Source organism: Micromesistius poutassou, assembly GCF_964030765.1.
Source record: "Micromesistius poutassou genome assembly, chromosome: 4".
NCBI lineage: Eukaryota > Metazoa > Chordata > Actinopteri > Gadiformes > Gadidae > Micromesistius > Micromesistius poutassou.
In genome coordinates this window covers 17421059-17446058 of record NC_140274.1, presented here as the reverse complement: position 1 = coordinate 17446058, position 25000 = coordinate 17421059, and the positions used below count along the sequence as shown (strand labels likewise).

The 25000-nt window shown below is 47.2% G+C and overlaps 1 protein-coding gene across 1 annotated transcript in view; it reads left to right on the top strand.

Moving 5' to 3' along the window:
- Positions 1-25000, top strand: part of nbeab (neurobeachin b) — a gene marked incomplete at both ends in the record, with an annotated part of 188805 nt that overhangs the window by 162773 nt on the left and 1032 nt on the right. Inside the window, 9 exons of the mRNA XM_084466381.1 lie at positions 1430-1597; positions 9496-9585; positions 11062-11239; positions 14457-14532; positions 14955-15106; positions 19248-19418; positions 22662-22763; positions 23146-23354; positions 24553-24704. Of these exons, the coding sequence (XP_084322507.1) occupies positions 1430-1597; positions 9496-9585; positions 11062-11239; positions 14457-14532; positions 14955-15106; positions 19248-19418; positions 22662-22763; positions 23146-23354; positions 24553-24704 (1298 nt within the window). The remainder of the gene's footprint in view (positions 1-1429; positions 1598-9495; positions 9586-11061; positions 11240-14456; positions 14533-14954; positions 15107-19247; positions 19419-22661; positions 22764-23145; positions 23355-24552; positions 24705-25000) is intronic.

Below are 25000 nucleotides of genomic sequence, written 5' to 3'. Positions count from 1 at the left end.
GTCCTGCATTTCAAAGTATTATAGTATGAATGTATAGTATTGACTATACATTCATAATATTGCTATAGTATTGTAGATAATAATAATATTTTAGTACAGTGAGATAGTGAAAGTATTTGCTATTTTATAGTACTAGTATAGTAGTTCAGGTATTCTCTATAGTATTTTGTATAATATCTTGTATCCTATTCTTACAAGGTGGAGTATTGTTATACCACAGCCTTCAGCCTGTTTGTCTTTCTTTTGTTCTCCTCTCTCTCTTTTCTCTCTCTCTCTCTCTCTCTCTCTCTCTCTCTCTCTCTCTCTCTCTCTCTCTCTCTCTCTCTCTCTCTCTCTCACCCCTAATCACTTCCTCTTTGCTTCCTCCTCTGGCTGCCTTTCTCCCTCTCTCCCCCCCCTCCTGTCACACTCCTCTCCCCCTCTTCTCTGCCTCCCTCCCACACCTCCCTCCCTCCCTCCCACACTCCCCCCCCCCCTCTTCCCATCTTTGCATGTGCCACTTTCTATTGCTGTGACATGCCCTGGGGCTAGTGCTGGAGCTGGCTAGCTACGTTCTTAGTCTTCAGCTAGCTGGCGTTCCATCTAGCTCTGTCTCTATCTAGCGCCGTCTCTTGTTATCTCCGTGTCTATCTACCTCTGCCTATGACTGAGCTAGTTTTGTCTCTGACAAGCGATGTCCTTGGCCAGCACTGACACTATCTCACTTACCCGCTCGTTGACCTTCTCTCTCCCCGGCTAGCTTAGTCTCCTAGCTAGCTCGGTTTCTTGCTGCTGCTAGCAAGCTATGCCCCTGCGCCAACGAGCTCTGTCTCCGGCCAGCTCAATCTCCAGCTCGCTAGCCAGCTCCAAATCCTGCGAGCTGTTATTCCTTAATTCGGTCTCCGTCCAGCTCAGTCTCTTGCCAGCTCCATCCTGCCTGCTGTGTTGGTAATGGTGGTTAACCTTAGTCCAGGGCGCACTGAAGAACGCAACGCTGCCTACAGGAGGGATTCATACTGGCTGCTGCTGTATTGTCCAATCTTATTCACAAGTCACACAACATCCATAGTATTTCATAACTCTTCAACCTTCCCCTAGTTTAGCATCAGGTGTGCAGGTTTTTGGTCATTACAAGCCATTTCTAAATCCACTTCTGACATTACAGATGTCCACCCATCTGAGTATCAATCCAGATGAATGATAGTAAGCCTTTGAGTCAAGTGTCCCTATATTTACTGTCCAACACCTACCTACCTGTGTGTCTTCAGTCGCATTTATTTATGAAGCAGGAATGAATTGTTTTAATGTGATTTTGTCTGCTGTAAAATGTCTTTGAGCACCTTTAAAAACACAAACATATTTTTGTTATGACTAATTATTGCTTAACCCCTAACCCCTGGGGGATGCCTCTCCTCTCCTGCCCCCTGATTGGCTGGTTCTGTGTCGTCAGGCCCTGGAGAGTGACTCTGTTTCGTGCCAGCTGCATCAGTGGGTGGACCTGGTGTTTGGCTACAAGCAGAGGGGCCCGGAGGCCGCCAGGGCCCTCAACCTCTTCCACCACCTCTCCTACCAGGGCTCCGTCGCCCTGGATACCATCAACGACCCCACACTCAGAGAGGTGAGCCAGGCGCACACACACACAGACATACTCACATGCATGTAGAAATACAGACACACACATATGCACACACGATAGTTCACGACGACAAGCATGCATGCAGACATACACGTGCACAAACACACACACACACCGACATACAGATGCATGTAGACACGCTCGCATGCACACTCTCGCATGCATACACATGTACACAGTAACACACGGACACACTTACTTACATGAGCATGCGCACACAAAGACACACACAAACTAACATATCTGCACACAGACACACACTGTCACACATGCACACACGTTACTATGGAGACCAAGCCCCGCCCTCTCGCCTACTTCCTCTCTCTCCTTGCTCTCTCTTGCACTCTCTCTAGGCATGTGCTAGCGGAGCACAACAGTGTCTTGTGTCACGCGACTGTCAATCACAGATTATGTCATGTGAACTGACCTGGTGGGGAAAGTGGGGAGGGGCTTGCATGCTGACGCATAGCACTTGTGGGCTGTGATTGGCCATAGTTTGGAGATGGCCTGAGGAGCTAAATAACTCTGTGTCTGGCTGAAGATTTAGATCTTCAAACAGCTGTCCATGTCAAACATCATGTGGTGGCCAAGTCAGGGTTCCCACGCGGCTTGAAAAAAGTTGGTTTCCAGGCGTGGCAAACAACTAGGAAATTACAACATGAATTAAATATCCTGTTTCCTGAAAAATCGACCAAAATATTTATTTTTAATTTTTAATTTTAATTTTTTAATTTAAGTTATCACTTATACCACTACAATTGTGGCATGCAGAAACATTTCTTTCTGATGTCATCAACAACATCACTCACTGGTGTTTGCTGATTGGATGGAACTATGATTCTTTTAGACCATTGCTTGGCCGTAGGTTAGCCTTAGGTTAGCCCATCAGATGGAGGCTGGCTGGGCGAGGCTGGCTGGCCTCCTGCCTAGGGTTGGGGCGGGGCCTGTGTTTAGCGTGGCCTGTGAAGCTCTTTGAGACTATTACTGTGATTAAGGGATATACTTAAAAAATGGACTCGGCTGCTACCGAAAGTTCATAGTGGATGATGTAAACCTCGACGACCACGGAGACGCTACAGGAAAATGACCTGGACAATACCTGGAAAATGATGAGCCGAAAAAGAGTGTAATTAATGGTAATGGGAAATGTTGTCCCTGCCTTCCGATGCCACTTCCCTTTCTCTCACAGATCAATACAGTGGCCTCGTGATCTTTGATCAATCACTGTGGGGGGGTCACTTAATCAATAGCTGTGGGAGTGGATCCCCTTGTTCCCACCTAATTAATTGAATGTCTATTAGCTGGTGCGCTGGCCGGTACCGCCGCGGCAGCAACATGCAAACGGCTTAATTGCGTTCGCTGGGGATGGGGAGGGGGGGAGGAGCAGCTGGCCTCCATTGTGGCTCTTCTGGAGAGTCAGCTTCCTCTCTCCCTGTGATATCCACCATCTGCTGCCGGCAAAACAACTCATTTATATACTGTCACTTCCTGGGGCGCCTGGATCCATCAAGTGACCACTATGCAAATCACCTGCAACTCGAACTGGGACGATCTAATTATCAAACGATGTGGAGGGAAGGAGAGAGATGGAGAGAGAGAGAGAGAGAGAGAGAGAGAGAGAGAGTCCGAGGGAGAGAGAGTCTTAGAGAGAGAGATGGAGAGAAGGTTAGAGAAAGAGAGAGAGGGAGAAAGAGAGAGAGGCTTTTTCAAGATTTAACAGAATATTTCAGACAATGGAGAGTTAATTTGTCTATTGTGTTGTTGGAGGACTCTGAAGGAGGGAGAGGGAGTTGGTTTGGCTGCCAGCCTGCCCGTCGTGAGCTGACAGAGATATTAGCGAGCTGCTACCCACAGCCTCTAATTGAGGCGGCGAGTCACCGTCCTGACGTGGGAACGGCTCTTTTCCTCTCTCTTTGGTAGAAAAAATGATGCTAATGCTAATGAGGAGAGCTCATAGGACCCGGGTGTGAAGGAAGCTAATTAAGATGAGCCGTCGCAGCAAAGGGACTTTCACAAGTGCTCAGAGTTCACTTCACTTCTCCTCTGTTCAATTCTGTTTCATTTATTTTTGTTGCGTTTTGTTCATTTTAATACCTGAACCATAGTAGTGCAGACACCTTACACATTTTGTTGCAACTTTTACCCATGTTACGCACGTTACATTGTGTCAGTCATAATGCTAAGAATAAGGGTTAATTATTTTGTATTGTAGTACTATATAATAATTATATTATATTAGCCTATATTGAATTTAAAAGTGATGCTTTTATATGGTGTGTAATATTGGATTGGTATTTATTGTATGTAGTATATTGTTTATTAGTTTATATTAAAATAATGTAAAAGAGCAAACTATAAAAACTATGCTTGGAGGATCCCTTGCTGCATGGCTGGAGGCAATCTTATCTCTATATATTAGCCTGAGACACAGAGGATGATTGACTTCCATATCTATGAATACTGAGGGAATGGTTCAGCATCATCTTCAGTCAAGTAAATAGGCAAACTTCCTCACAGGCAAATCATAACAGAATTGCCTGGAATTTATGCTTTCCATGCCCAAACCTCTGGGGAAATCAATACTACGCAATCAAAATACCTTCTAGTTGTTAGCTTGTTGGGAAAATTCAAAACAAAAAAAACAGGCCGCTAGGGATGCCTCCTCAATAGATATTTCTAGAAGGTGTTCCGTAGGTTTGTAGAAGTCGCTCTGTACATACTTATACTTATGGAAGGTGCTCTGTAGATACCAGGCAGGCTTCCAGGTGTTGGATGTTCTGTTAAGGTTCAATGCAAAGTTTGCCATAGATACTAGGAGCTATTCTGTTGATACTTCCAGAAGATTTCCCATATACACTTATCTGTCCATTTGCACTGTTGCGTGTATACTTCCAGAAGGCATCGTGTAGATAGGTCTAGAAGGTGTTCTTTGCTAGTGCATACCACGATTCTTCCCAAGCCAATGAAAGCTTGAAGCTCTGAATCCAACAACAACTGCTCTAATTGCTTCCTTGATTCAACGGCTGCTTTGCTTGGTATACGTTTAAACCTGCCGACCTTTCCTTTATGCGAGTCCTTTCATATTCAATGCACACCATCTTCGGTAGCTTCCTTCTCTGTGTCGACGGTGACAGTCAACTTAGAGACATCTCATTGGTGGAGACGTCCTGATCTTTGCACACAAACAGTAGTTCAGATGTCCGCCTCAGAACCGTCAATCAGAGCAGCCGCCCTGGGCGAGAAAGGGAGAGGATTAAAAAGCAATCCAGAAAAGCTCATCTCTGACAAATGACTATTGGCATGTCGAGAATGGTCTCAACAACAGTGGTCATCCCCACAACACGCTTACAACATGATTAACCCAGACAGACTGTAGAGGAATTTAGACCGAATTTCAAACTTGATGGAACGATTTCAAAATAAGCGTTTATTTGCGTGTGTGAATGTGTGTGTGTGTGTGTGCACGTGTGTATCTATCTGTATATGCGTGTTTTTCATGTGTGTATGTGTGTTCATCTGTGTGCATGAATGTGTGTGTGTGTGTGTGATGACCATGTGCACGTGCGTTCCTGTGTTTAATGGTTATTCTTGGGTCACATTCCGTGTGCTCAGCGACACGCAGCTCAGGCGCCTATATGCTGCGGCCGCGGGCGCTGCTCCTGACGGAGGGTGTAAGCCATGGATCTGTATTTCGCTCCCACCTCCAGACCCCAGACCTCCGGTCGGGGTGGGGTCGGGTTCAGGACCGCCTGCCCTCGACCCCACCAACACTAGTCAGGCCGGCGGGGGGGGGGGGGCGGCGAGGGCCATGTCTGCATCCTGTCTGACATCATTGTTTACTGTCTGGCTTGCATGAGCGCACACAGGGGCGAGGTGTTTGGGGATGTGCCTGTGTGTGTGTGTGTGTGTGTGTGTGTGTGTGTGTGTTATTTTATTGTGTGTGTGTGTGTGTGTGTGTGTATTTGTATTTGTTGGTGTATGACGGACGATATCGTATGTGTTACAGTGTATGATTCTGTGTGTGTGCGTGTGCGCAAACTACTGTGTGTGTGACCAGAATGTCACCTTACCTGTTTGGCAGCAGCAAGTCGCTGCACCCACTCACCTCTGAAAAGCCTTCTGTTGAAGTCAAGAGGTCAGCACACACACACACACACACACACACAAACACACGTGTACACACAAACACACATGTACACACACACACACAGTGGCGCGCACACATACACTTTCACACACGTTGTTTTATGATGGATGTTAACCCTAAACTAGTTATTGCTGAGGTGGTGGAAGTGTTGGAGGTGAGGTGTGTTGGTGGCGTAGGGAAGGGGTGAAGGAGGTAGGGAGGAAATGCCTCAAGCCCCTAAGTGCTCCTTATCAGGTGAGGGGCAGAATCTGCATTTGGCAGTGCAGGGAGCGCTAACTGTGAGCAGGGAGATGAGAGGATGGAGATGTGAGGGCAGATGTGAGGGTGACAGATTTGGGGGGGGGGGAGCTGTGAAGTGGGAGATGTGAGGACGGAGATGTGAGGGGGAGAGATGTGAGGGGAACATGTGAGGGGGAGATGGAAGCGGGAGAGATGTGAGGGGGAGCGATTTCCGGGGAGACGTGAAGGGGAGATGGAAGGGGGAGATACCGTCTCTCTGTGATCTGACAGCGCATTAGCTCAGCAGGTGGCTGCTCAGCTGCTGGTCAGATGAAACACGCACTGGGGTTAACCTTCACCCACTCCACCCTTACTAACACAGCCTCACCACTACAACCTCACTACCATCCCCCCGCTCACCACGGCCCCCACATGCATACTGACACGTATATATACACGCACACGCACACACACACACACACACACACCCACACACGCACGCACCCTTCCCAAACTCTCTCTTCATGTGAAACAGTTTTTCGTAATGCTTCTTTAAGTGTCCATCGCAGAGTCCCTCTGACCAGTTGACTGACCAGTTGGGAGAGCTGATTATTTTTCTACGGATATGGTTTCTACGGTGAAGGTTGATCCAGGTTACTGGGGTTGATGGTTTCCACGACGATGGTTTTCAGCGGTTATTGCTTCCACATCAATTATTGCTATGGTGAAAGTTATCGCGTCAATGTTGATGAAACGTGCACAGTGATGGTATCCACAGTCAGGGCTACCATGGTAATGATCTCCACCGCAATTGTTCCCTATGGTGAGAGCTACCCTGTTGACCAGGGTTTCCACGGTGATGGTTTCCACATGGCCCGGCTATAGTCCGTGTGATGTGGCGTTAAATGTCCCTGCGCCCAACTCCGTGACCCCCGGGCCGACCTTGGAACAGCTCTGATGTCACTTATTACCTGACGGACTGAGTCACCCCTAATGGCTGCCAGACTTCCTCCACCTCCCTACACAACCCCCTCACACCCCTGACTTCAGGAGGTGGCCAGCGAGTGGTGGGAGTGTGTGGGTGTGTGTGTGTGTGTGTGTGTGTGTGTGTGTGTGTGTGTGTGTATGTATTAGTGTGTGTGTGTGTGTGTGTGTGTGTGTGTGTGTGTGTGTATGTGTGTATGTATTAGTGTGTGTGTGTGTGTGTGTGTATGTATTAGTGTGTGTGAGATTGTGTGTGTGTGTGTGTGTGTGTGTGTATGTATTAGTGTGTGTGTGTTAGTGTGTGTGTTAGTGTGTGTGTGTGTGTGTGTGCAGGTGGTCTGTCGTGGTTCAGCACCACCTCCACTCTGGGGATCATGTGCCCGCGTGGCAGCAACTGTGACACTAAGTGGTGTACCGGCAGAGGAACATTACAGCCAGCTGGCTGTATAGGTAGACAACCAGCCAGTCAGTCAGTGAGTCAGGCAGTTAGTCAGACATACAGATAGGCAGCCAGACAGAGAGACAGTCAGTCAGCCAGCCAGCCGGCCAGTCAGTGAGTCATGCAGTTAGTCAGACATACAGATAGGCAGCCAGACAGAGAGACAGTCAGTCAGCCAGCCAGCCGGCCAGTCAGTGAGTCATGCAGTTAGTCAGACATACAGATAGCCGGCCAGCCAGTCAGCCAGCCAGCCAGCCAGCCAGCCAGCCAGCTAGTCAGACCAACAGTCATCTAGTCAGACACGTAGCTGGTCGATCAGCCAGCCAAATAGCCTGTCAGACAAATGCTCAGCCAGTCAGTCAAACAGCCAGCCAGCCAGAGGGACAGCCAGCCAGAAGAGGGACAGCCGGTTGTTCAGGGGCTGACTGTTGTGAGCAAGGTGGCGTTGACAGACAGCTACAAGCTCCTCTCAGCTGGTGGAAGTGGCTTCAACCCCGTCCATCACATCCACACTCCCAGCCAGGCTCAGCAGCAGCTCCTCCTACTCATCTTTCTTTCTATCATTCTCTGTCCTTCTCTCAACCTTTCACTGTCTCTCTGTCTCATTCAACCTCTCTGTCTTAGTCTCTCTCTCTCTCTATCTCTCTCTCTCTCGCGCGCGCGCTCACTCTCTTTAAGCCTCTCATGCTCTGTCTCTCGGCCCCACTCTTCACCACGTTCCTCCCTCCCCTCTCTCTCTGTGGTTTCTCTCTCCCTCTCTGTCCCTCTTTCCTAGTCAGGGAAAGATGTCTCGTAATTGTCCCGAAAAATGATTGCCAAATAAATATTATTTTGAGTAAAAGTTGAATCTGTTAACTTATGAGCTTATATTAAAATGATTAAATTATTAATGGATATTATGACTTGTGTCATCCCTCATGTGTCCCAACTCACCCTTTCCTCTGAGCCAATCCCATCCTCTGTGTCATTTTAAAACCACTGTGACATCTCAGCCTTGAACCGTCTTTAACACACTGTACTTTGTTGTGCCTTTCTCACTTTCTCTACCGTTGTCCACACACACACACACACACACACACACACACACACACACACACACACACACACACACACACACACACACACACACACACACACACACACACACACACACACAGCACTTTGTTGTGCATCTACCTATGCGCTCTGTATCCGTGCCTGCATGAGTCCATGCATAATCGATCAGGTGCGTACGCGTATGCATGCATGCATGCATGCATGCATGCATGCATGCATGTGTGCGTGTGCGTGACTCCCCTGCACGCGTGCACGTTTGCCCCCTTTGTGTCAGACACTATAGCATGCGAGTGCGGACCCTGGTTGCCGGGGTCTTAGCTGCCCGTCATCCCAGGTTAGTGTCTCAGCGCTCAGAGGCCCCTGAGTTCCACAGGGCCCTCCCCCTCCCCTGCCCCCCCCCCCCCCCCCCCCCCACTCTCATCCCCTGCTCTGGGAGATGGGAATGGTTAACTGAAGCACATTAAGGGCCTGTCTCCCCCAGACTAACACTCAGATGACTCCGCAGCCCGCTAACTCCCTCCTCCTCCCCCTCCCGCTCCTCCCTTCTCTTTCCCGTCTTCCCCCCCTCTCCCACTCTGAGTTAGGATTTTCCTGTCAAGTAGCGCATTGACCCATCATTGTGACGTATATTGATTCTGACAGAAATCTCCCCCCTCCCTCTCTCTCTCTCTCTCCTTCCGTCTTTTTCTCTCTTTCTCTCTTTCCCCTCTTCACTTACTCACTTTCTATCTCTTTATTCCTCCCTGTCTCTCTCTCTCTCTCTTGCCTCTACTGTTCCATTACTGTACTTGCTTTATTTCCACCTCTTCATCATGTGTTTCTCTTCCTGTTTTTGTTTTGAGTTCCTCTGCCTTTCATTATACCATCTGTCTCTCTTTCACATAGTACTTTCAAAATTACAAAAAGCGCAAAGCACAAAAATGTGACATCATGCACAAAAATAAATATATTGCCCTCTCTCTGTCTCTGTCTCTGTCTCTCTCTCTCTCTCTCTTCACTTTCTCTCTGTCTATATTTACCCCTCTCTCCCTACAGGCAGCGATATGCCAGATCCAATGCGGGGGACAAACTCCCTCCCAGCTCCTCATTGAGCCCCACCCCCCTCGGAGCTCCGCCATGCACCTGGTGAGACTGCTCGGCATTCTGGGAAGAAACAAACCTCCACCCTCTACACACGGGCACACACTGTCTAATGCTGGTGCCCCTTTGGTTTATGTCTGTGAGTGTTAGGGTGTGTATGTGTGGGTGGATGAGTGAACTTTTCTGTTAGAGCGTGTGTTTGAGAGGTTCTCTGACTGTGTGTGTGTGTGTGTGTGTGTGTGTGTGTGTGTGTGTGTGTATGCTTGTCTTTGTGTGTGTGTGTGTGTGTGTGTGTGTGTGTGTGTGTGTGTGTGTATGCGTATGCTTGTCTTCATGTGTGTGTGTGTGTGTGTGTGTGTGCGTGCGTGTGTGTGTGTGTGTGTGTATGGGCAGGCGGTCTGTCATGTTTTGGCTTTTGCGTGTGTGTGCAAACACACATGCAAACACACATGTAGGTGGCCGTGTGAACACATTATTGAGAGACAGAAGATTAGAGAGGGAGAGAGAAAAACAGAGGCAAATTGGTAGAGAAAGAGTGAGACAGATACATAATGCTGCCTACTAGTTGTACTTCTATTATAGTAGTATTTATTAAGTGGGGTGTAGAGGCTACAGTGCCCCCTGTTGGTCAGCTCTCAGTTGGCCTCCTCTGGTCTAATCCATGTAATGACCAGTTTAGCCCTCGTGATCGAGCTTGTGAGCTTGTTCTCTCTCTCTCTCTCTCTCTCTCTCTCTCTCTCTCTCTCTCTCATTCTCGCTCTCTCTCTCTCTGGGTCTATGTCTTGGGGTCTAATGTCTCTAACTGCTGCTCTACTGTCAGAGGGAAGCTATGAAAGGCATGTGTTTAGTGAGCGTTTGCGTGCAGTAAAACTCTAGATGTGAGCAGGGTCTCCTCCACCGCCTCCTCCAACATGGTCATTCAGAGCTGGATAATTGATCAAATCACCCATAAAATATGTCAATATTGGGATATGAGACTAACTTTTTCTGGGATAAAGATGTTTCAGATTCTGTAAGTCTTCATTCCAGTCCATTGAGTGAAGACTGAATGAACCACTATCCAAAATTTCCTCAGCTTTCCATACTGTAATACTGTACATTACATAATACATGTCATAATGTATTATGACATGTATTATGTAATGTACAGTATTTTGTCACCATCCTCCCTCCTCCTACTCTTCATCCTCCTCTCCCCTCATCCATGTCTTTCTCCTCTCTTCTCCCCCATCCTCTCTTCATCCTCCTCTCTCCATTAACCTCTCTCTCTTCTCCTCCTCTCATCCTCCCCTCCTCCTCCTCCTCTTCTCCTCTTCTCCTCACCTCCCTGTCCACCCTCTCCTCCCCCTCCCCATCCTCTCCCTCTCTTCTCTGGCCTCATCCCCCTCCTCCTCCGCCTCTCCTCAACTCCCTGTCCACCCTCTCCTCCCCCTCCCTCTCTTCTCCTGCCTCACCCTCCTCTTCTCGTCTCCCCTCCTCCTCCTCCTCCTCCTCCTCCTCCTCCTCCTCCTCCTCCGGTAGAGTCCGTTGATGTTTAAGGACCAGCTCCAGCAGGACGTCATCATGGTGCTCAAGTTTCCGTCCAACTCTCCGGTGACCCATGTGGCCGCCAACACGCTGCCGCACCTGGCCACGCCCGCCGTGGTCACCGTCACCTGCAGCCGCGTCTTCGCCGTCAACCGCTGGCACAACACCGCCGGTGAGCCGTCCGCCGCCGTTTGCACTGCGGCGATCTCGCGTGTGCATGAGCTAACATGCTAACCCGAGACGAATGATGTTGACACACTCACACACGCTTACGCACTCAAATGTCCAGCCGCTGGTGTCACACCGCTGGGGAGCCCCTAGCTGTGAGTTTGTGTGCCGCTCTAATACAGCTAGCACGCTATCCTCGTCCCACACACTGATATGCACGCCGCAGGACTCTCGCATGCTAACCTGTTTACACGTAAACAGGCCAACAAGAGGCGTTGGAATTACGCAATCGGACACAAACACACTTAAATGCATAAATGTTGGCATGCTGACAATCTTCAACGATAACATGCCGATGCATTAAAATGCTAACAACAGGCCAAACCAACACACAATCACAACTGCACGCTCCCAAATTAGGCGACATGCGATGTCCCACAGCACACTGACTTGACCCGGTTCTCTCGGTGACATCATGGCGTTTCACACATCACATGTGCTACCTGCCAGAGCGGCGGGTGTGCTGTTGGAGACATAGCTAAACTCAAAGCCACTCCATGGTGTGGTCTACAGCCGCTAATAGAGCTGTAGCGTGTGGGCTAGCGGCTCCCAGGTACGCTAGCTGTGAGTGCTTCCACATGTTGCCTCACTGCCATGTGTGAACAATATACCCCCCCCCCCCTCCCCCCCACCCCACCTTTCCCCTCTGCACCAGCTCACCTCAGGGTCACAAGGTCAGACCAATGGTTACTGGGAAATTAGGCCGTGGCTGCACCACATTCTCCTCACACTTCCCCATCTGTCACCGTGGAAACGTACCGGGCATGGGACCAAAGAGCCGTCTCTCTCTCTCTCTCTCTCTCTCTCTCTCTCTCTCTCTCTCTCTCTCTCTCTCTCTCTCTCTCTCTCTCGGACGCTAATGAATGCAGCTGCGCTCCCTCTGAGCTCTGCTGCTGAGGTGGGGCGATATGTGGGCTAGGTGTTCACGATAATGGTGTGAAAAGTAAGGCTGCACATATATATATGTTCTCTAACACATAGCAGGGGGCCCCTTATGCTTGGTTAAGGGCCAACCCAAGTCTTGGCTAGGGGCCAACACAAGGGCCACTGCGATGCGCTAGGATCAGTTTAGTCTCACAACTCAAGACTTTTTATTAACATTCTAGAGTCTGATGGCAGGCAAGATGAAACCTAGGTGAAAGGGTGTTTCACTTTCTCTGGCTTCATATCGGTTTTGACGAGGATGGAGGCGAGTATCTGTAAGAGCATAATTCATTTTATTCATTTTATTCATACATCATTTAAGATTATTATGCTGAAGTCAGTGATGCATGACTTAGGCCCCTTTGTGTACAATGATATACATTGGAGATTGTGTGGCCACGCCAGTGTGTGCTTGTATCTGTGTGTGTGTGTGTGTGTGTGTGTGTGTGTGTGTGTGTGTGTGTGTGTGTGTGTGTGCAGTGGCGATTTGAGAGTCTGTTGGGGCCCTAGGCAAAAATTCCTAGGGGGCCCCCCCAACCAACATTCATCAGCATTATGTTATATTAATAAATAAAGCATTTTGCAAATGCTGTTTTACATGCCATGGCTAGTGCAAATGCTATGTACTCAAATCAAAATACATTGAATATTGCACTCATTTTGCATTCATTTGTTAGCACTATATTAATACAAAATGAATGATACAACTAAAAAAAATTTGATAAACATAGTCTAAAATGCACACATAACTGAGGTGTGAAGTGACTTGGTATTAATGATCTCAAGTTAGTTACGGCAATTGAGTACTTTTGAATAGTTTTCTTAGGTAATTAAACCCACTTTACAATTCCAGTGCTCAAAACCCTTAAAGGTGCTACATATGATATTCTGAACATTAATATAACAGCAAACAAACTACAAATGCTGTTTTCTGGCCTTTGCTAGGGCAAATGCTTGCCCTAGCTCAGGGTCGGCCACACTTTTTCGGCCTTTGAGCTACTTTCAAAATCCTCCTCATCCTCATCCTCATCCGCTTATCCAGGGTCGGGGCGCGGGGGCAGCAGCTCAAGCAGGGGGCCCCAGACTTCCCTTTCCCGGGCCACATTGACCAGCTCTGACGGGGGGATCCCGAGGCGTTCCCAGGCCAGTGTTGAGATATAATCTCTCCACCTCGTCCTGGGTCTTCCCCGGGGTCTCCTCCCCACTGGTCGTGCCTGGAACACCTCCCAAGGGAGGCGTCCAGTGGGCATCCTTACCAGATGCCCGAACCACCGCCGCTGCTCCTCTCTAAGCAGAGGAGCAGCGGCTCTAATCCGAGTTCCTCCCGGATGGCTGAGCTTCTCACCCTATCCCTAAGGGAGAAGCCAGCCACCCTCCTGAGAAAACTCATCTCGGCCGCTTGTGTCCGTGATCTCGTCCTTTCGGTCATTACCCATCCCTCATGACCATAGGTGAGGATAGGAACGAAGATCGACCGGTAGATTGAGACTCAGGTCTCTTTTCGTCACAACGGTGCAGTAAAGCGAACCTGGTCATTACTTTCAAAATGACCAGGTCAAAATGATCTACCTACATTAAATAATGCTAAACATATATTTATTTATATATACTGAGTACATACTCTGATGACTTGCACTGAATGGAGTCAGCCAGGGTTGCATAGTCCGGAGATTAGCTGCTGGAAGCTATTATCAAGCAGGCTTTCAAATGCCCATCAGTGATGGTGGAACGGTATTTGGACTTACTAATTATCATGTGGGAAAAGGCTGACTGGCATAACTAAGTAGAGCCAAATAATGCAGTCAAGGAGGTAGCACATTTCCTCATGGTTGGATACTTTTCCTTTGTGAGTAAGTTCCTAAATTGTCCATGAGCCCTGGACTTAAGAGCTCAATATCAGCTTATGCTGTCAAAATCTCATCTTCCACTGCAGATGTGTTCAGGTGAAACAGTGCTGCAACTTTTTAGCACATAAATGTAGTGATTGGCTCGACTAAAGCAAAGTCTTGAACCGTTTGTCAATTTTGGACCGTTTGGATGATACTTCTTGGGGCCCCCTGGCGACCCGGGGCCCCAAGAAGTTGCCTGCCTTGCCTGCGCCTCTGTGTGTGTGTGTGTGTGTGTGTGTGTGTGTGTGTGTGTGTGTGTGTGTGTGTGTGTGTGTGTGTGTGTGTGTGTGTGTGTGTGTGTGTGTGTGTGTGTGTACAGTATATGATGGTATCTCTTGGGTTCCACAGGTGTGAGAGGAGCACCAGGTTATTCTCTGGAGCAGGCCCACCACCTCCCCATCGAGATGGACGCTCTTATAGGTCAGTACACACATATAATAATACACGTACACGTTAATACACAGGTATTATTATTAGTAGTATTAGTAACATATACATACTATATAACCCCTTATATACTATGTATTGTAGTACCTTAAGTAGTATTAGCCTTTGAAGTATTAACTGTTCTTCAGTGAGTAACATGGTATCAGCATTAACAGTAGTATAGTATAGTAAGTATACATTTTAATATTTCCTTAGCTAGTAACAGTGGTAGGAGCAGTAGCGGACTTAGAGTCCTATGTTTATATTCCCTCAGCTAGTAACAATGGTTGCACCAGTAGTAGCAGCAGTAGTAGTATTATTAGAGTCCTATGTATATATATTTCCTCAGCTAGTAACAGTGGTAGAAGCAGTAGCAATAGAAGTATTACAGTATTTATGTATATATATTTCCTCAGCTAGTAACAGTGGTAGCGGTGGGCGTCAGATCTCAGACCTTGTGGACCAGAGCATCACCATCAACAGCCTGTGTTTCCTGGTAACCGCCGACAACCACTACATCCTTGCCTGCGGCTTCTGGGACAACAGCTTCCGGGTGTACTCCTCCGAAACAGGTACACAAAATACAACAATATTCACCTCACACCTTACAATTCGCACACTAACATTAACCACTGTACAGTAATATTACACACTGTACAGTAACATTACACACTGTACAGTAATATTACACACTGTACACTGACTTTACTCACTGTACAGTAATATTACACACTGTACACTGACTTTACACACTGTACAGTAATATTACACACTGTACAGTAACACTACACACTGTACAGTAATATTACACACTGTACAGTAACACTACACACTGTAAAGTATAATTTCACACAAAGTTAGTGAGGTAAGGTAACCTCTCGTTCAAGTTAAGAAAAAGAAAAATTGGTTTAACTTAACTTAGCACCCTTTTTGATTTGATGAGGGTTAGGGCTTAATGTAAAAATGGCTTCATTAGGTAAAATTTATTGAATTGAAAAATGATTTAATATCAGAAATTTAATTGAATTGCCTACCAGATGGTCTCTCAAGGTGGTAAGCATCACCACACATCACGATAGTGTGTGTTTCCAATGTGTGTGTGCGTTTGCCAATAACGGGACTGGCTGTGTTGGTTTATTCATCTATCATTTCAATTCCAGTGTTGATTAAAGGTAGCATTTGATGCATCAATTTCATCAATTTCTTTGAATATCATGCGACATTATAGTTTTTATTAAATGAGGTTTATTGAAACAGGAGAGGAGATGATGATTGGAGGATCATCTCCTCCGTCTGGCTTTCTTTCATTCTTTACGCACCTTAGACACAAGCTCATATCGTTTTTGTTCCATCCAAACAAAGTTATATACCTGAACGTATCAGCACATTTTATGTAAAGTGAAACATCTTATTGTCCAGAGCTCTAAGTGAAGTGTACTGTGGCACAATGTCCAATAGAATTTGAAATCAAAATTGTATCTGAACCTCAGAATTGCATAAATACTTAAATACGTAATAGGAAAATATATGTATTTGTATAAATATATCACAAAATATTTTGATACAGTATTCTGATACATTTGTTTGTATTCCTGTGTGTGTGTGTGTGTGTGTGTGTTTGTTACCTTCTGTGTGTGTGTGTGTGTGTGTGTGTGTCTGTGTGTGGGTGCGTCTCTTCCTGTGTGTGTGTGTGTGTTTGTGTTCCTCTCTGGGTCTGTGTGTGTGTGTGTGTTTGTGTTCCTCTCTGGGTGTGTGTGTGTGTGTGTGTGTGTGTGTGTGTGTGGGTGTGTGTGTGTGTTTGTGTTCCTCTCTGGGTCTGTGTGTGTGTGTGTGTTTGTGTTCCTCTCTGGGTGTGTGTGTGTGTGTGTGTGTGTGTGTGTGTGTGTGTGTGTGTGTGTGTGTGTGTGTGTGTGTTTGTGTTCCTCTCTGGGTCTGTGTGTGTGTTTGTGTTCCTTTCTGGGTCTGTGTGTGTGTGTGTGTGTGTGTGTGTGTTTGTGTTCCTCTCTGGGTCTGTGTGTGTGTGTGTGTTTGTGTTCCTCTCTGGGTCTGTGTGTGTGTGTGTGTGTGTGTGTGTGTGTTTGTGTTCCTCTCTGGGTCTGTGTGTGTGTGTGTGTTTGTGTTCCTCTCTGGGTGTGTGTGTGTGTGTGTGTGTGTGTGTGTGGGTGTGTGTGTGTGTTTGTGTTCCTCTCTGGGTCTGTGTGTGTGTTTGTGTTCCTTTCTGGGTCTGTGTGTGTGTGTGTGTGTGTGTGTGTGTGTTTGTGTTCCTCTCTGGGTCTGTGTGTGTGTGTGTGTGTTTGTGTTCCTCTCTGGGTCTGTGTGTGTGTGTGTGTGTTTGTGTTCCTCTCTGGGTCTGTGTGTGTGTGTGTGTGTGTTTGTGTTCCTCTCTGGGTCTGTGTGTGTGTGTGTGTGTGTTTGTGTTCCTCTCTGGGTCTGTGTGTGTGTGTGTGTGTTTGTGTTCCTCTCTGGGTCTGTGTGTGTGTGTGTGTGTGTGTGTTTGTGTTCCTCTCTGGGTCTGTGTGTGTGTGTGTGTGTTTGTGTTCCTCTCTGGGTCTGTGTGTGTGTGTGTGTGTTTGTGTTCCTCTCTGGGTCTGTGTGTGTGTGTGTGTGTTTGTGTTCCTCTCTGGGTCTGTGTGTGTGTGTGTGTGTTTGTGTTCCTCTCTGGGTCTGTGTGTGTGTGTGTGTGTGTGTTTGTGTTCCTCTCTGGGTCTGTGTGTGTGTGTGTGTGTTTGTGTTCCTCTCTGGGTCTGTGTGTGTGTGTGTGTGTGTGTGTGTGTTTGTGTTCCTCTCTGGGTCTGTGTGTGTGTGTGTGTGTTTGTGTTCCTCTCTGGGTCTGTGTGTGTGTGTGTGTGTGTTTGTGTTCCTCTCTGGGTCTGTGTGTGTGTGTGTGTGTTTGTGTTCCTCTCTGGGTCTGTGTGTGTGTGTGTGTGTGTGTGTGTGTGTTTGTGTTCCTCTCTGGGTCTGTGTGTGTGTGTGTGTGTGTGTGTGTGTGTGTGTGTGTGTGTGTTTGTGTTCCTCTCTGGGTCTGTGTGTGTGTGTGTGTGTGTGTGTGTGTGTGTGTGTGTGTGTGTGTTTGTGTTCCTCTCTGGGTCTGTGTGTGTGTGTGTGTGTGTGTGTGTGTGTGTGTGTGTGTGTGTGTGTTTGTGTTCCTCTCTGGGTCTGTGTGTGTGTGTGTGTGTTTGTGTTCCTCTCTGGGTCTGTGTGTGTGTGTGTGTGTGTGTGTTTGTGTTCCTCTCTGGGTCTGTGTGTGTGTGTGTGTGTTTGTGTTCCTCTCTGGGTCTGTGTGTGTGTGTGTGTGTTTGTGTTCCTCTCTGGGTCTGTGTGTGTGTGTGTGTGTTTGTGTTCCTCTCTGGGTCTGTGTGTGTGTGTGTGTGTGTGTTTGTGTTCCTCTCTGGGTCTGTGTGTGTGTGTGTGTGTTTGTGTTCCTCTCTGGGTCTGTGTGTGTGTGTGTGTGTGTGTGTGTGTTTGTGTTCCTCTCTGGGTCTGTGTGTGTGTGTGTGTGTTTGTGTTCCTCTCTGGGTCTGTGTGTGTGTGTGTGTGTGTTTGTGTTCCTCTCTGGGTCTGTGTGTGTGTGTGTGTGTTTGTGTTCCTCTCTGGGTCTGTGTGTGTGTGTGTGTGTTTGTGTTCCTCTCTGGGTCTGTGTGTGTGTGTGTGTGTGTGTGTGTGTGTGTGTGGGTGTGTGTGTGTGTTTGTGTTCCTCTCTGGGTCTGTGTGTGTGTTTGTGTTCCTTTCTGGGTCTGTGTGTGTGTGTGTGTGTGTGTGTGTGTGTGTTTGTGTTCCTCTCTGGGTCTGTGTGTGTGTGTGTGTGTGTTTGTGTTCCTCTCTGGGTCTGTGTGTGTGTGTGTGTGTTTGTGTTCCTCTCTGGGTCTGTGTGTGTGTGTGTGTGTTTGTGTTCCTCTCTGGGTCTGTGTGTGTGTGTGTGTGTTTGTGTTCCTCTCTGGGTCTGTGTGTGTGTGTGTGTGTTTGTGTTCCTCTCTGGGTCTGTGTGTGTGTGTGTGTGTTTGTGTTCCTCTCTGGGTCTGTGTGTGTGTGTGTGTGTTTGTGTTCCTCTCTGGGTCTGTGTGTGTGTGTGTGTGTTTGTGTTCCTCTCTGGGTCTGTGTGTGTGTGTGTGTGTTTGTGTTCCTCTCTGGGTCTGTGTGTGTGTGTGTGTGTTTGTGTTCCTCTCTGGGTCTGTGTGTGTGTGTGTGTGTGTTTGTGTTCCTCTCTGGGTCTGTGTGTGTGTGTGTGTGTGTTTGTGTTCCTCTCTGGGTCTGTGTGTGTGTGTGTGTGTTTGTGTTCCTCTCTGGGTCTGTGTGTGTGTGTGTGTGTTTGTGTTCCTCTCTGGGTCTGTGTGTGTGTGTGTGTGTTTGTGTTCCTCTCTGGGTCTGTGTGTGTGTGTGTTTGTGTTCCTCTCTGGGTCTGTGTGTGTGTGTGTGTGTTTGTGTTCCTCTCTGGGTCTGTGTGTGTGTGTGTGTGTGTTTGTGTTCCTCTCTGGGTCTGTGTGTGTGTGTGTGTGTTTGTGTTCCTCTCTGGGTCTGTGTGTGTGTGTGTGTGTGTTTGTGTTCCTCTCTGGGTCTGTGTGTGTGTGTGTGTGTTTGTGTTCCTCTCTGGGTCTGTGTGTGTGTGTGTGTGTGAGTGTGTGTGTGTGTGTGTGTGTGTTTGTGTTCCTCTCTGGGTCTGTGTGTGTGTGTGTGTGTTTGTGTTCCTCTCTGGGTCTGTGTGTGTGTGTGTTCCAGGCAGTCAGAGCCAGATCGTGTTCGGCCACTGGGACGTGGTGACGTGTCTGTCCCGCTCAGAGTCCTACATCGGGGGGGACTGCTACGTGGTGTCGGGGTCCCGGGACGCCACCCTGCTGCTGTGGTACTGGAGCGGACGCCACCACGCCATCGGAGACAATGCCAACAACAGTAAGACCCCCAAGTCCTCACTGACCACCCAAGAACCACATCATTGGTCTGCCCAAATAAGGGTTTCCTGATCCACTGGTCTCGCCAGATTATGGAAACTCCATAGAGGCACATAACTTTTGCCTAAAACTATGTTAAATGCCAAACACCGAAACTTTGTTATAAAATATCCCATATGTTGGGATATTTAAAATTAAGTTGGAAGATACCAGCTGCTATCTATGCACCCGATTTCTATTTTTATCTCCAAATGTTGTATGCGCTGTTGCTTGTTGTGAGTATTTCATCACTAGCTGATCTGCCCTATTGGCCAGGTCACCCTTGCAAAAATGTCAATGAGTTGAACCTGGATAAATAAAAGTTAAATAACCTTTAAAGGTTATTAAAGGTTACTTTAGTTTTAGCTTTAGCTATAACTATAGCTATAACTATACAACAAATACCAATTGGCACAAAGTGCAGCCGCAATGGGTTGAACACATGTGTGGGCCTGTACGCATAATCCTATGCACACGTATACAAGAATGCAAATGCACACACGCATACGCACGCACACAAAAACAAAGCCTTCAAATTCATCAGATAAGGTATGATTGCGTTTCGAGGGTTTTTGTAAACTGTGTGTTTTGTCGTGTGTAGCGTGTATTTCCAGGGAGCAGGTCAGGTCGAGGGCGTGAGTGGTGTTGTGTTGTGTCTTTGTGTTGTGTTGTGTTGTGTTGTTTGTAGCGTGTGTTTCCAGGGAGCTGGTCAGGTCCAGGCGTGAGCGGTTTTCTCTAATGAACTTCCTCCAGACTCTTCATTAAGATGAACGCTTGGGTGCTTCTAATTAGTGGAAGGGGAACAATGGCTCTGGTGTTTTTTGAGCAGAGAGAAGACGATTCCCTTGGCATTCATGCCACTAATACATCCCATTAAACTGCAGCAAAACGTGTTTTCAATGGCTTCAGTCCTCGCATAGAGAACATATCTTCTCTGTACATGATCGTATTTGATTGTACATTGATGTAATGGATGGTGGAATTGCTTCACCTGGTAGAAGCTACTCACTCTGCTTCATGTTTGGAACGATTTTGTGTATTGTATATATTGTGGCTGCAAAAAACCCAAATAGAGAATATTAGAAATAATAATAATAATATTAGTAATAATATATCTGTTCATTACATATGTATATTTTATGTAGATAGTTATTTTATATTTATAAAATATTTTTTATTATAAATTCGGTGGTAAACAGCTACACTGAATACTGTAGTGCAGTCAACCGTGTACAGGCAACCGTGCACACGCTGAATAATGCACAAACTTCCACAGGGACACACACACACACACACACACACAAACCAACCTCCTAAACATGGCTGCTAGACGATGCAAGGTTTGACTGGTGTGGGGTGGTGTGTGTGCGTGTGTGTGTGTGTGTGTGTGTGTGGGTGTTAAAGCGTGTGTGGGTGTTAAAGCGTGTGTGTGTGTGTGTGTTAAGCGTGTCATAATTAAAACAACTTCCTGCTCAATCGTGCCAGGGGTAATGGGGGGCCCCTGGTCCCCCCTCTCTCTCAGATCCCCCGGGGGCCAGAGGAGAGCGGGGGGGGGAAAGAGGGAGCGGTAGGGGGGAGGAAGGTGGTGTGTTGCAGGACAGGTTGTGATTGAATCCTTTGTCTGGTAGGTGATGTGCACCCGGTCCTGTTATCCCCAGGGAGCGCTGCTGACACATGTCCTACTCAGCTGCACACGCACGCACACACGCAAACACACACACACACACACACGCACACACACTGACTGACAGCATGGCTCAGGTCCAGTCTCACTGGGCCCTCAATCAAAACATCCCTGAGTACCCCCATCCACCACACACACACACACTCACACACACACACACTACCTCCATCACACCCCCTCCACCCTCACCAACCCCAACCTCACCCTCAACCACCCCTCGCCGACCGCAGAGAGACATGACGGGACCAGGGGGGAGGGGAGGGAGGACAAGGGAGGACAGGGGAGGGGAGGAGAGGTTCTGACATCGGGATCCGCGTCATCCATCCATCAGGAAGTGTTTTTTCGCCACGGCCGTATCTATGACGACGGCGACGGTGTGTGTTCCTGTGTTGATGGAGTCGGTGGTGGCGTCCGCGGGACACGGCGGCCTGCGGGGATGTGGCGACGTCTCGTCCTCGACTTGATGGCTCACCGCATGTCTTCATGATGTCATACATCACGCCAGCATACACACAGGGTGTGGTGGTGTGAAGGTTAAAGCTGTGAAGTAGTGGAAAAGGAGTCATATGAACAGATCATCTTCATTTTAACCAGCATCCCTGCCAAAGAAAAGGTACTTTAAACATTAATGAATAAAAAGAACGGAATTATAATATATCGTTTTTTCTTGATTAAACTTTACTTTATAATATTTTTATTTCATTCAATTGTCCTTTATTTTTTTTCCACATCTGCCAAAGTAAATGGACTGCCAAAATGAGTTCATAAAATGATACAAATACAAAAAATGACAAATCTTAAAATAAATATTTATTTGTATTTCTTTAACTCCTTTCCACTGTCCATCTGATCCAAACAGTAGGTCTGGATCTGAGGTCTCCTGTTCCTCATTATAAAGACTCCAGGTGCCCTCAAACACACACACACACTTACACCCCCCCCCCCCCCCCCCCCATCCATCATCAATCATGTGACATGTGGGATGGGATCCGGGGGCTTTGCTAGCATTGCTGGACATCCCATAATTTACATGACAATGTAAGTGGGAGACCTTGCGGCTGCCAGATGTTTGTCATTCCCAGAATGTGTGCATTTCCAGGACTTTTAATTATTAAAAAATATATCTTATCGCAGAAGATCTGTCTTTTATTTATTTTTGGTGAAATATGTTGTCATTTGGCATTTTATGCACTAATCGACTTGAGGGGTCAAACCCAGACCAAACTCAAACTCTAGGAAGGAACAATAAATAATCCCTTATTGCTCTTATTTCCTATCTTGTTTTATTTTTAAACGTCAATTACAGCATCAACATAAGTGGTGGTTACCAGCAGTGGAGGTAGTAGTAGTAGAAGTAATCTGATTGAAGTAGAAATAATGACTTTTACTTTTTTTTTTTAGAAATGGATGTTCTACCTTCTACCTTGTTGGCCAGGGAGTTGGAACAGCATAGCTCGTATCTTCTGTGAAACTTGAGCCCTGTTGGAACGTATCGCTCAGATGTCTGTTCTCGTCCTCCAGGTGACTTCCCTGCTCCTCGCGCAGTGCTGACGGGACACGACCACGAGCTGGTGTGCGTGGCGGTGTGTGCCGAGCTGGGTCTGGTCATCAGTGGAGCTAAAGGTACGGGCTAGCTGCTCTGCTCTAGCCTGTTAATTATTCTCAAATTCTATTTTCTTTTCTTTTCACTTCATATTTTGGTCTTAAATTTCTTCCGTCTGAGCCGCTTTCAGAGAGGTTTGTGTCTACCTTAACCAATCACTCAGCAAATAAGGTTTACACAATTGATGTAGCCCTGTTGCTGATTTTGAGCTGGTAGTTCTGGAAGTTTATTCCAAACATCTTAGCTTTCAGAATCTGTATACTTAATTAATGCCAGAATGCAGAATCCAAACTGTGTCGTTTTCTGTTGGTCACCAGTGGTACTCAATTAATGTATTTATGTGTGTGTTTGTATGGTTGTGTGTGTGTGTGTGTGTGTGTGTGTTTGTACATGGTTCTTTAGAGGGACCTTGCTTAGTGCACACCATCACAGGGGACCTTCTGCGGGCTCTTGAGGGGCCAGACAGCTGCGGGGCCCCACGCCTCATCACCGTGTCCAGCGAAGGTCACTGCATCATCTGCTACCAGGGGGGCCCGGGGGCCGGGCACTTCTGTACCTTCAGCATTAACGGAAAACTACTGGCCAGCATGGAGCTCGCCGACTCCACCAGGGTGAGACAAGGATGGGCCAAGACTAACCCCAAACACTAACCCCCTATCCCACATCTCAACGGCCCTGAGAAATACGTTCTTAATTTACGCATCTGAATTCGACTTGATTCCTAAAAAGACTATGGGAAAATACCGCCCTGCAGCATTCACACTTTGTGTACTTTGTTCCCTTCAAGTAATATGATTATATTGCTTTATTGGTAACAAAATATGAACTTTTGGTTTTGGTTCATATTGTGCTGTGTGCCTTGGGTTAACTCTTCTCCCTAAGCTTTAACCTCTATCCCTAAATCCTCACTCCACCTGAGTAAAACTAGTCCCTAGAAGCTTACACCAACCGGAACACTAAACCCTAAGCTTTAACGCTTAACCCTTAATATTTACCACTAACGCCAACCTGAAACACTTACAGGTAACCCTAACCCCTCAGTCACCACTTACACCACTTGCGACTTACAATAAGTACATTTGTCTGAAGAAAGAGAAACAACAATATATCGCTGTCGATACAATAAAAATGTTCATAGAAGCAAGTGCCAAGCACTTACAATTACTAGGTTAACCCATTACAACAAAGATAGCTAGGATAAGACGCTACACAATGCTAAGTGCTATTTTTAAGTGCCAATACGTACAACATACAAGTGCGTACATTAAGTGCCAGGACGTTCAAGATGCAATAAGGCCATACACTAAGAGCCAGGACATACAAGATACAATAAGTGCGTACATTAAGTGCCAGGACGTACAAGATACAATAAGGCCATACACTAAGAGCCAGGACGTACAAGATACAATAAGGCCATACACTAAGAGCCAGGACGTACAAGATACAATAAGGCCATACACTAAGAGCCAGGACGTACAAGATACAATAAGGCCATACACTAAGAGCCAGGACGTACAAGATACAATAAGTGCGTACATTAAGTGCCAGGACGTACAAGATACAATAAGGCCATACACTAAGAGCCAGGACGTACAAGATACAATAAGTGCGTACATTAAGTGCCAGGACACACAACATACAATATCCAAGTGTGTAAGAGGGGTGTTTTTAGGAGAGTAAGGGAGGAGAAGGCCAGACTGAGCCTAGACCCGCATCAACTCAAAACAACCCCTAAGTCATGTGTTAGTGTGTGTAGTATCGTGGGTGTTTGTAACAAGGCCTGTGTGTTGCTGTGTGTTTGCGTTGCAGGCCATCCTGCTGAGCAGCGACGGTCAGAACCTGGTGACGGGGGGGGACCGTGGGGTGGTGGAGGTGTGGAGGGCATGTGATCTGAAACGCCACTACGTCTACCCAGGCTGCGACGCCGGTATACGAGCCCTGGACCTGTCACATGACCAGAGGTAGGAGCACACACCGGCCTACGTTTCAAGACTATTCACTATCTAGACACCTGGAACCTTTGATTGGTTCGTTGAGGTTTGAACCACGGACGTTGAGGTTTCAACCAAAGACATTGAGGTTTGAAACCCATTGAGGTTTGCAAATGCCAAATACCATTGTTTGCAAGTTGATTGTTTGCAGATCTCCTGGGGATTTGCATGCATGCTTTTAGAATGTGAAACAGTCAGTGGTTGACGTTTGGACGGACACTGTGACTGTTTCATATTGTGGTGGAGGTGGACGCCTTGGCTTCCGG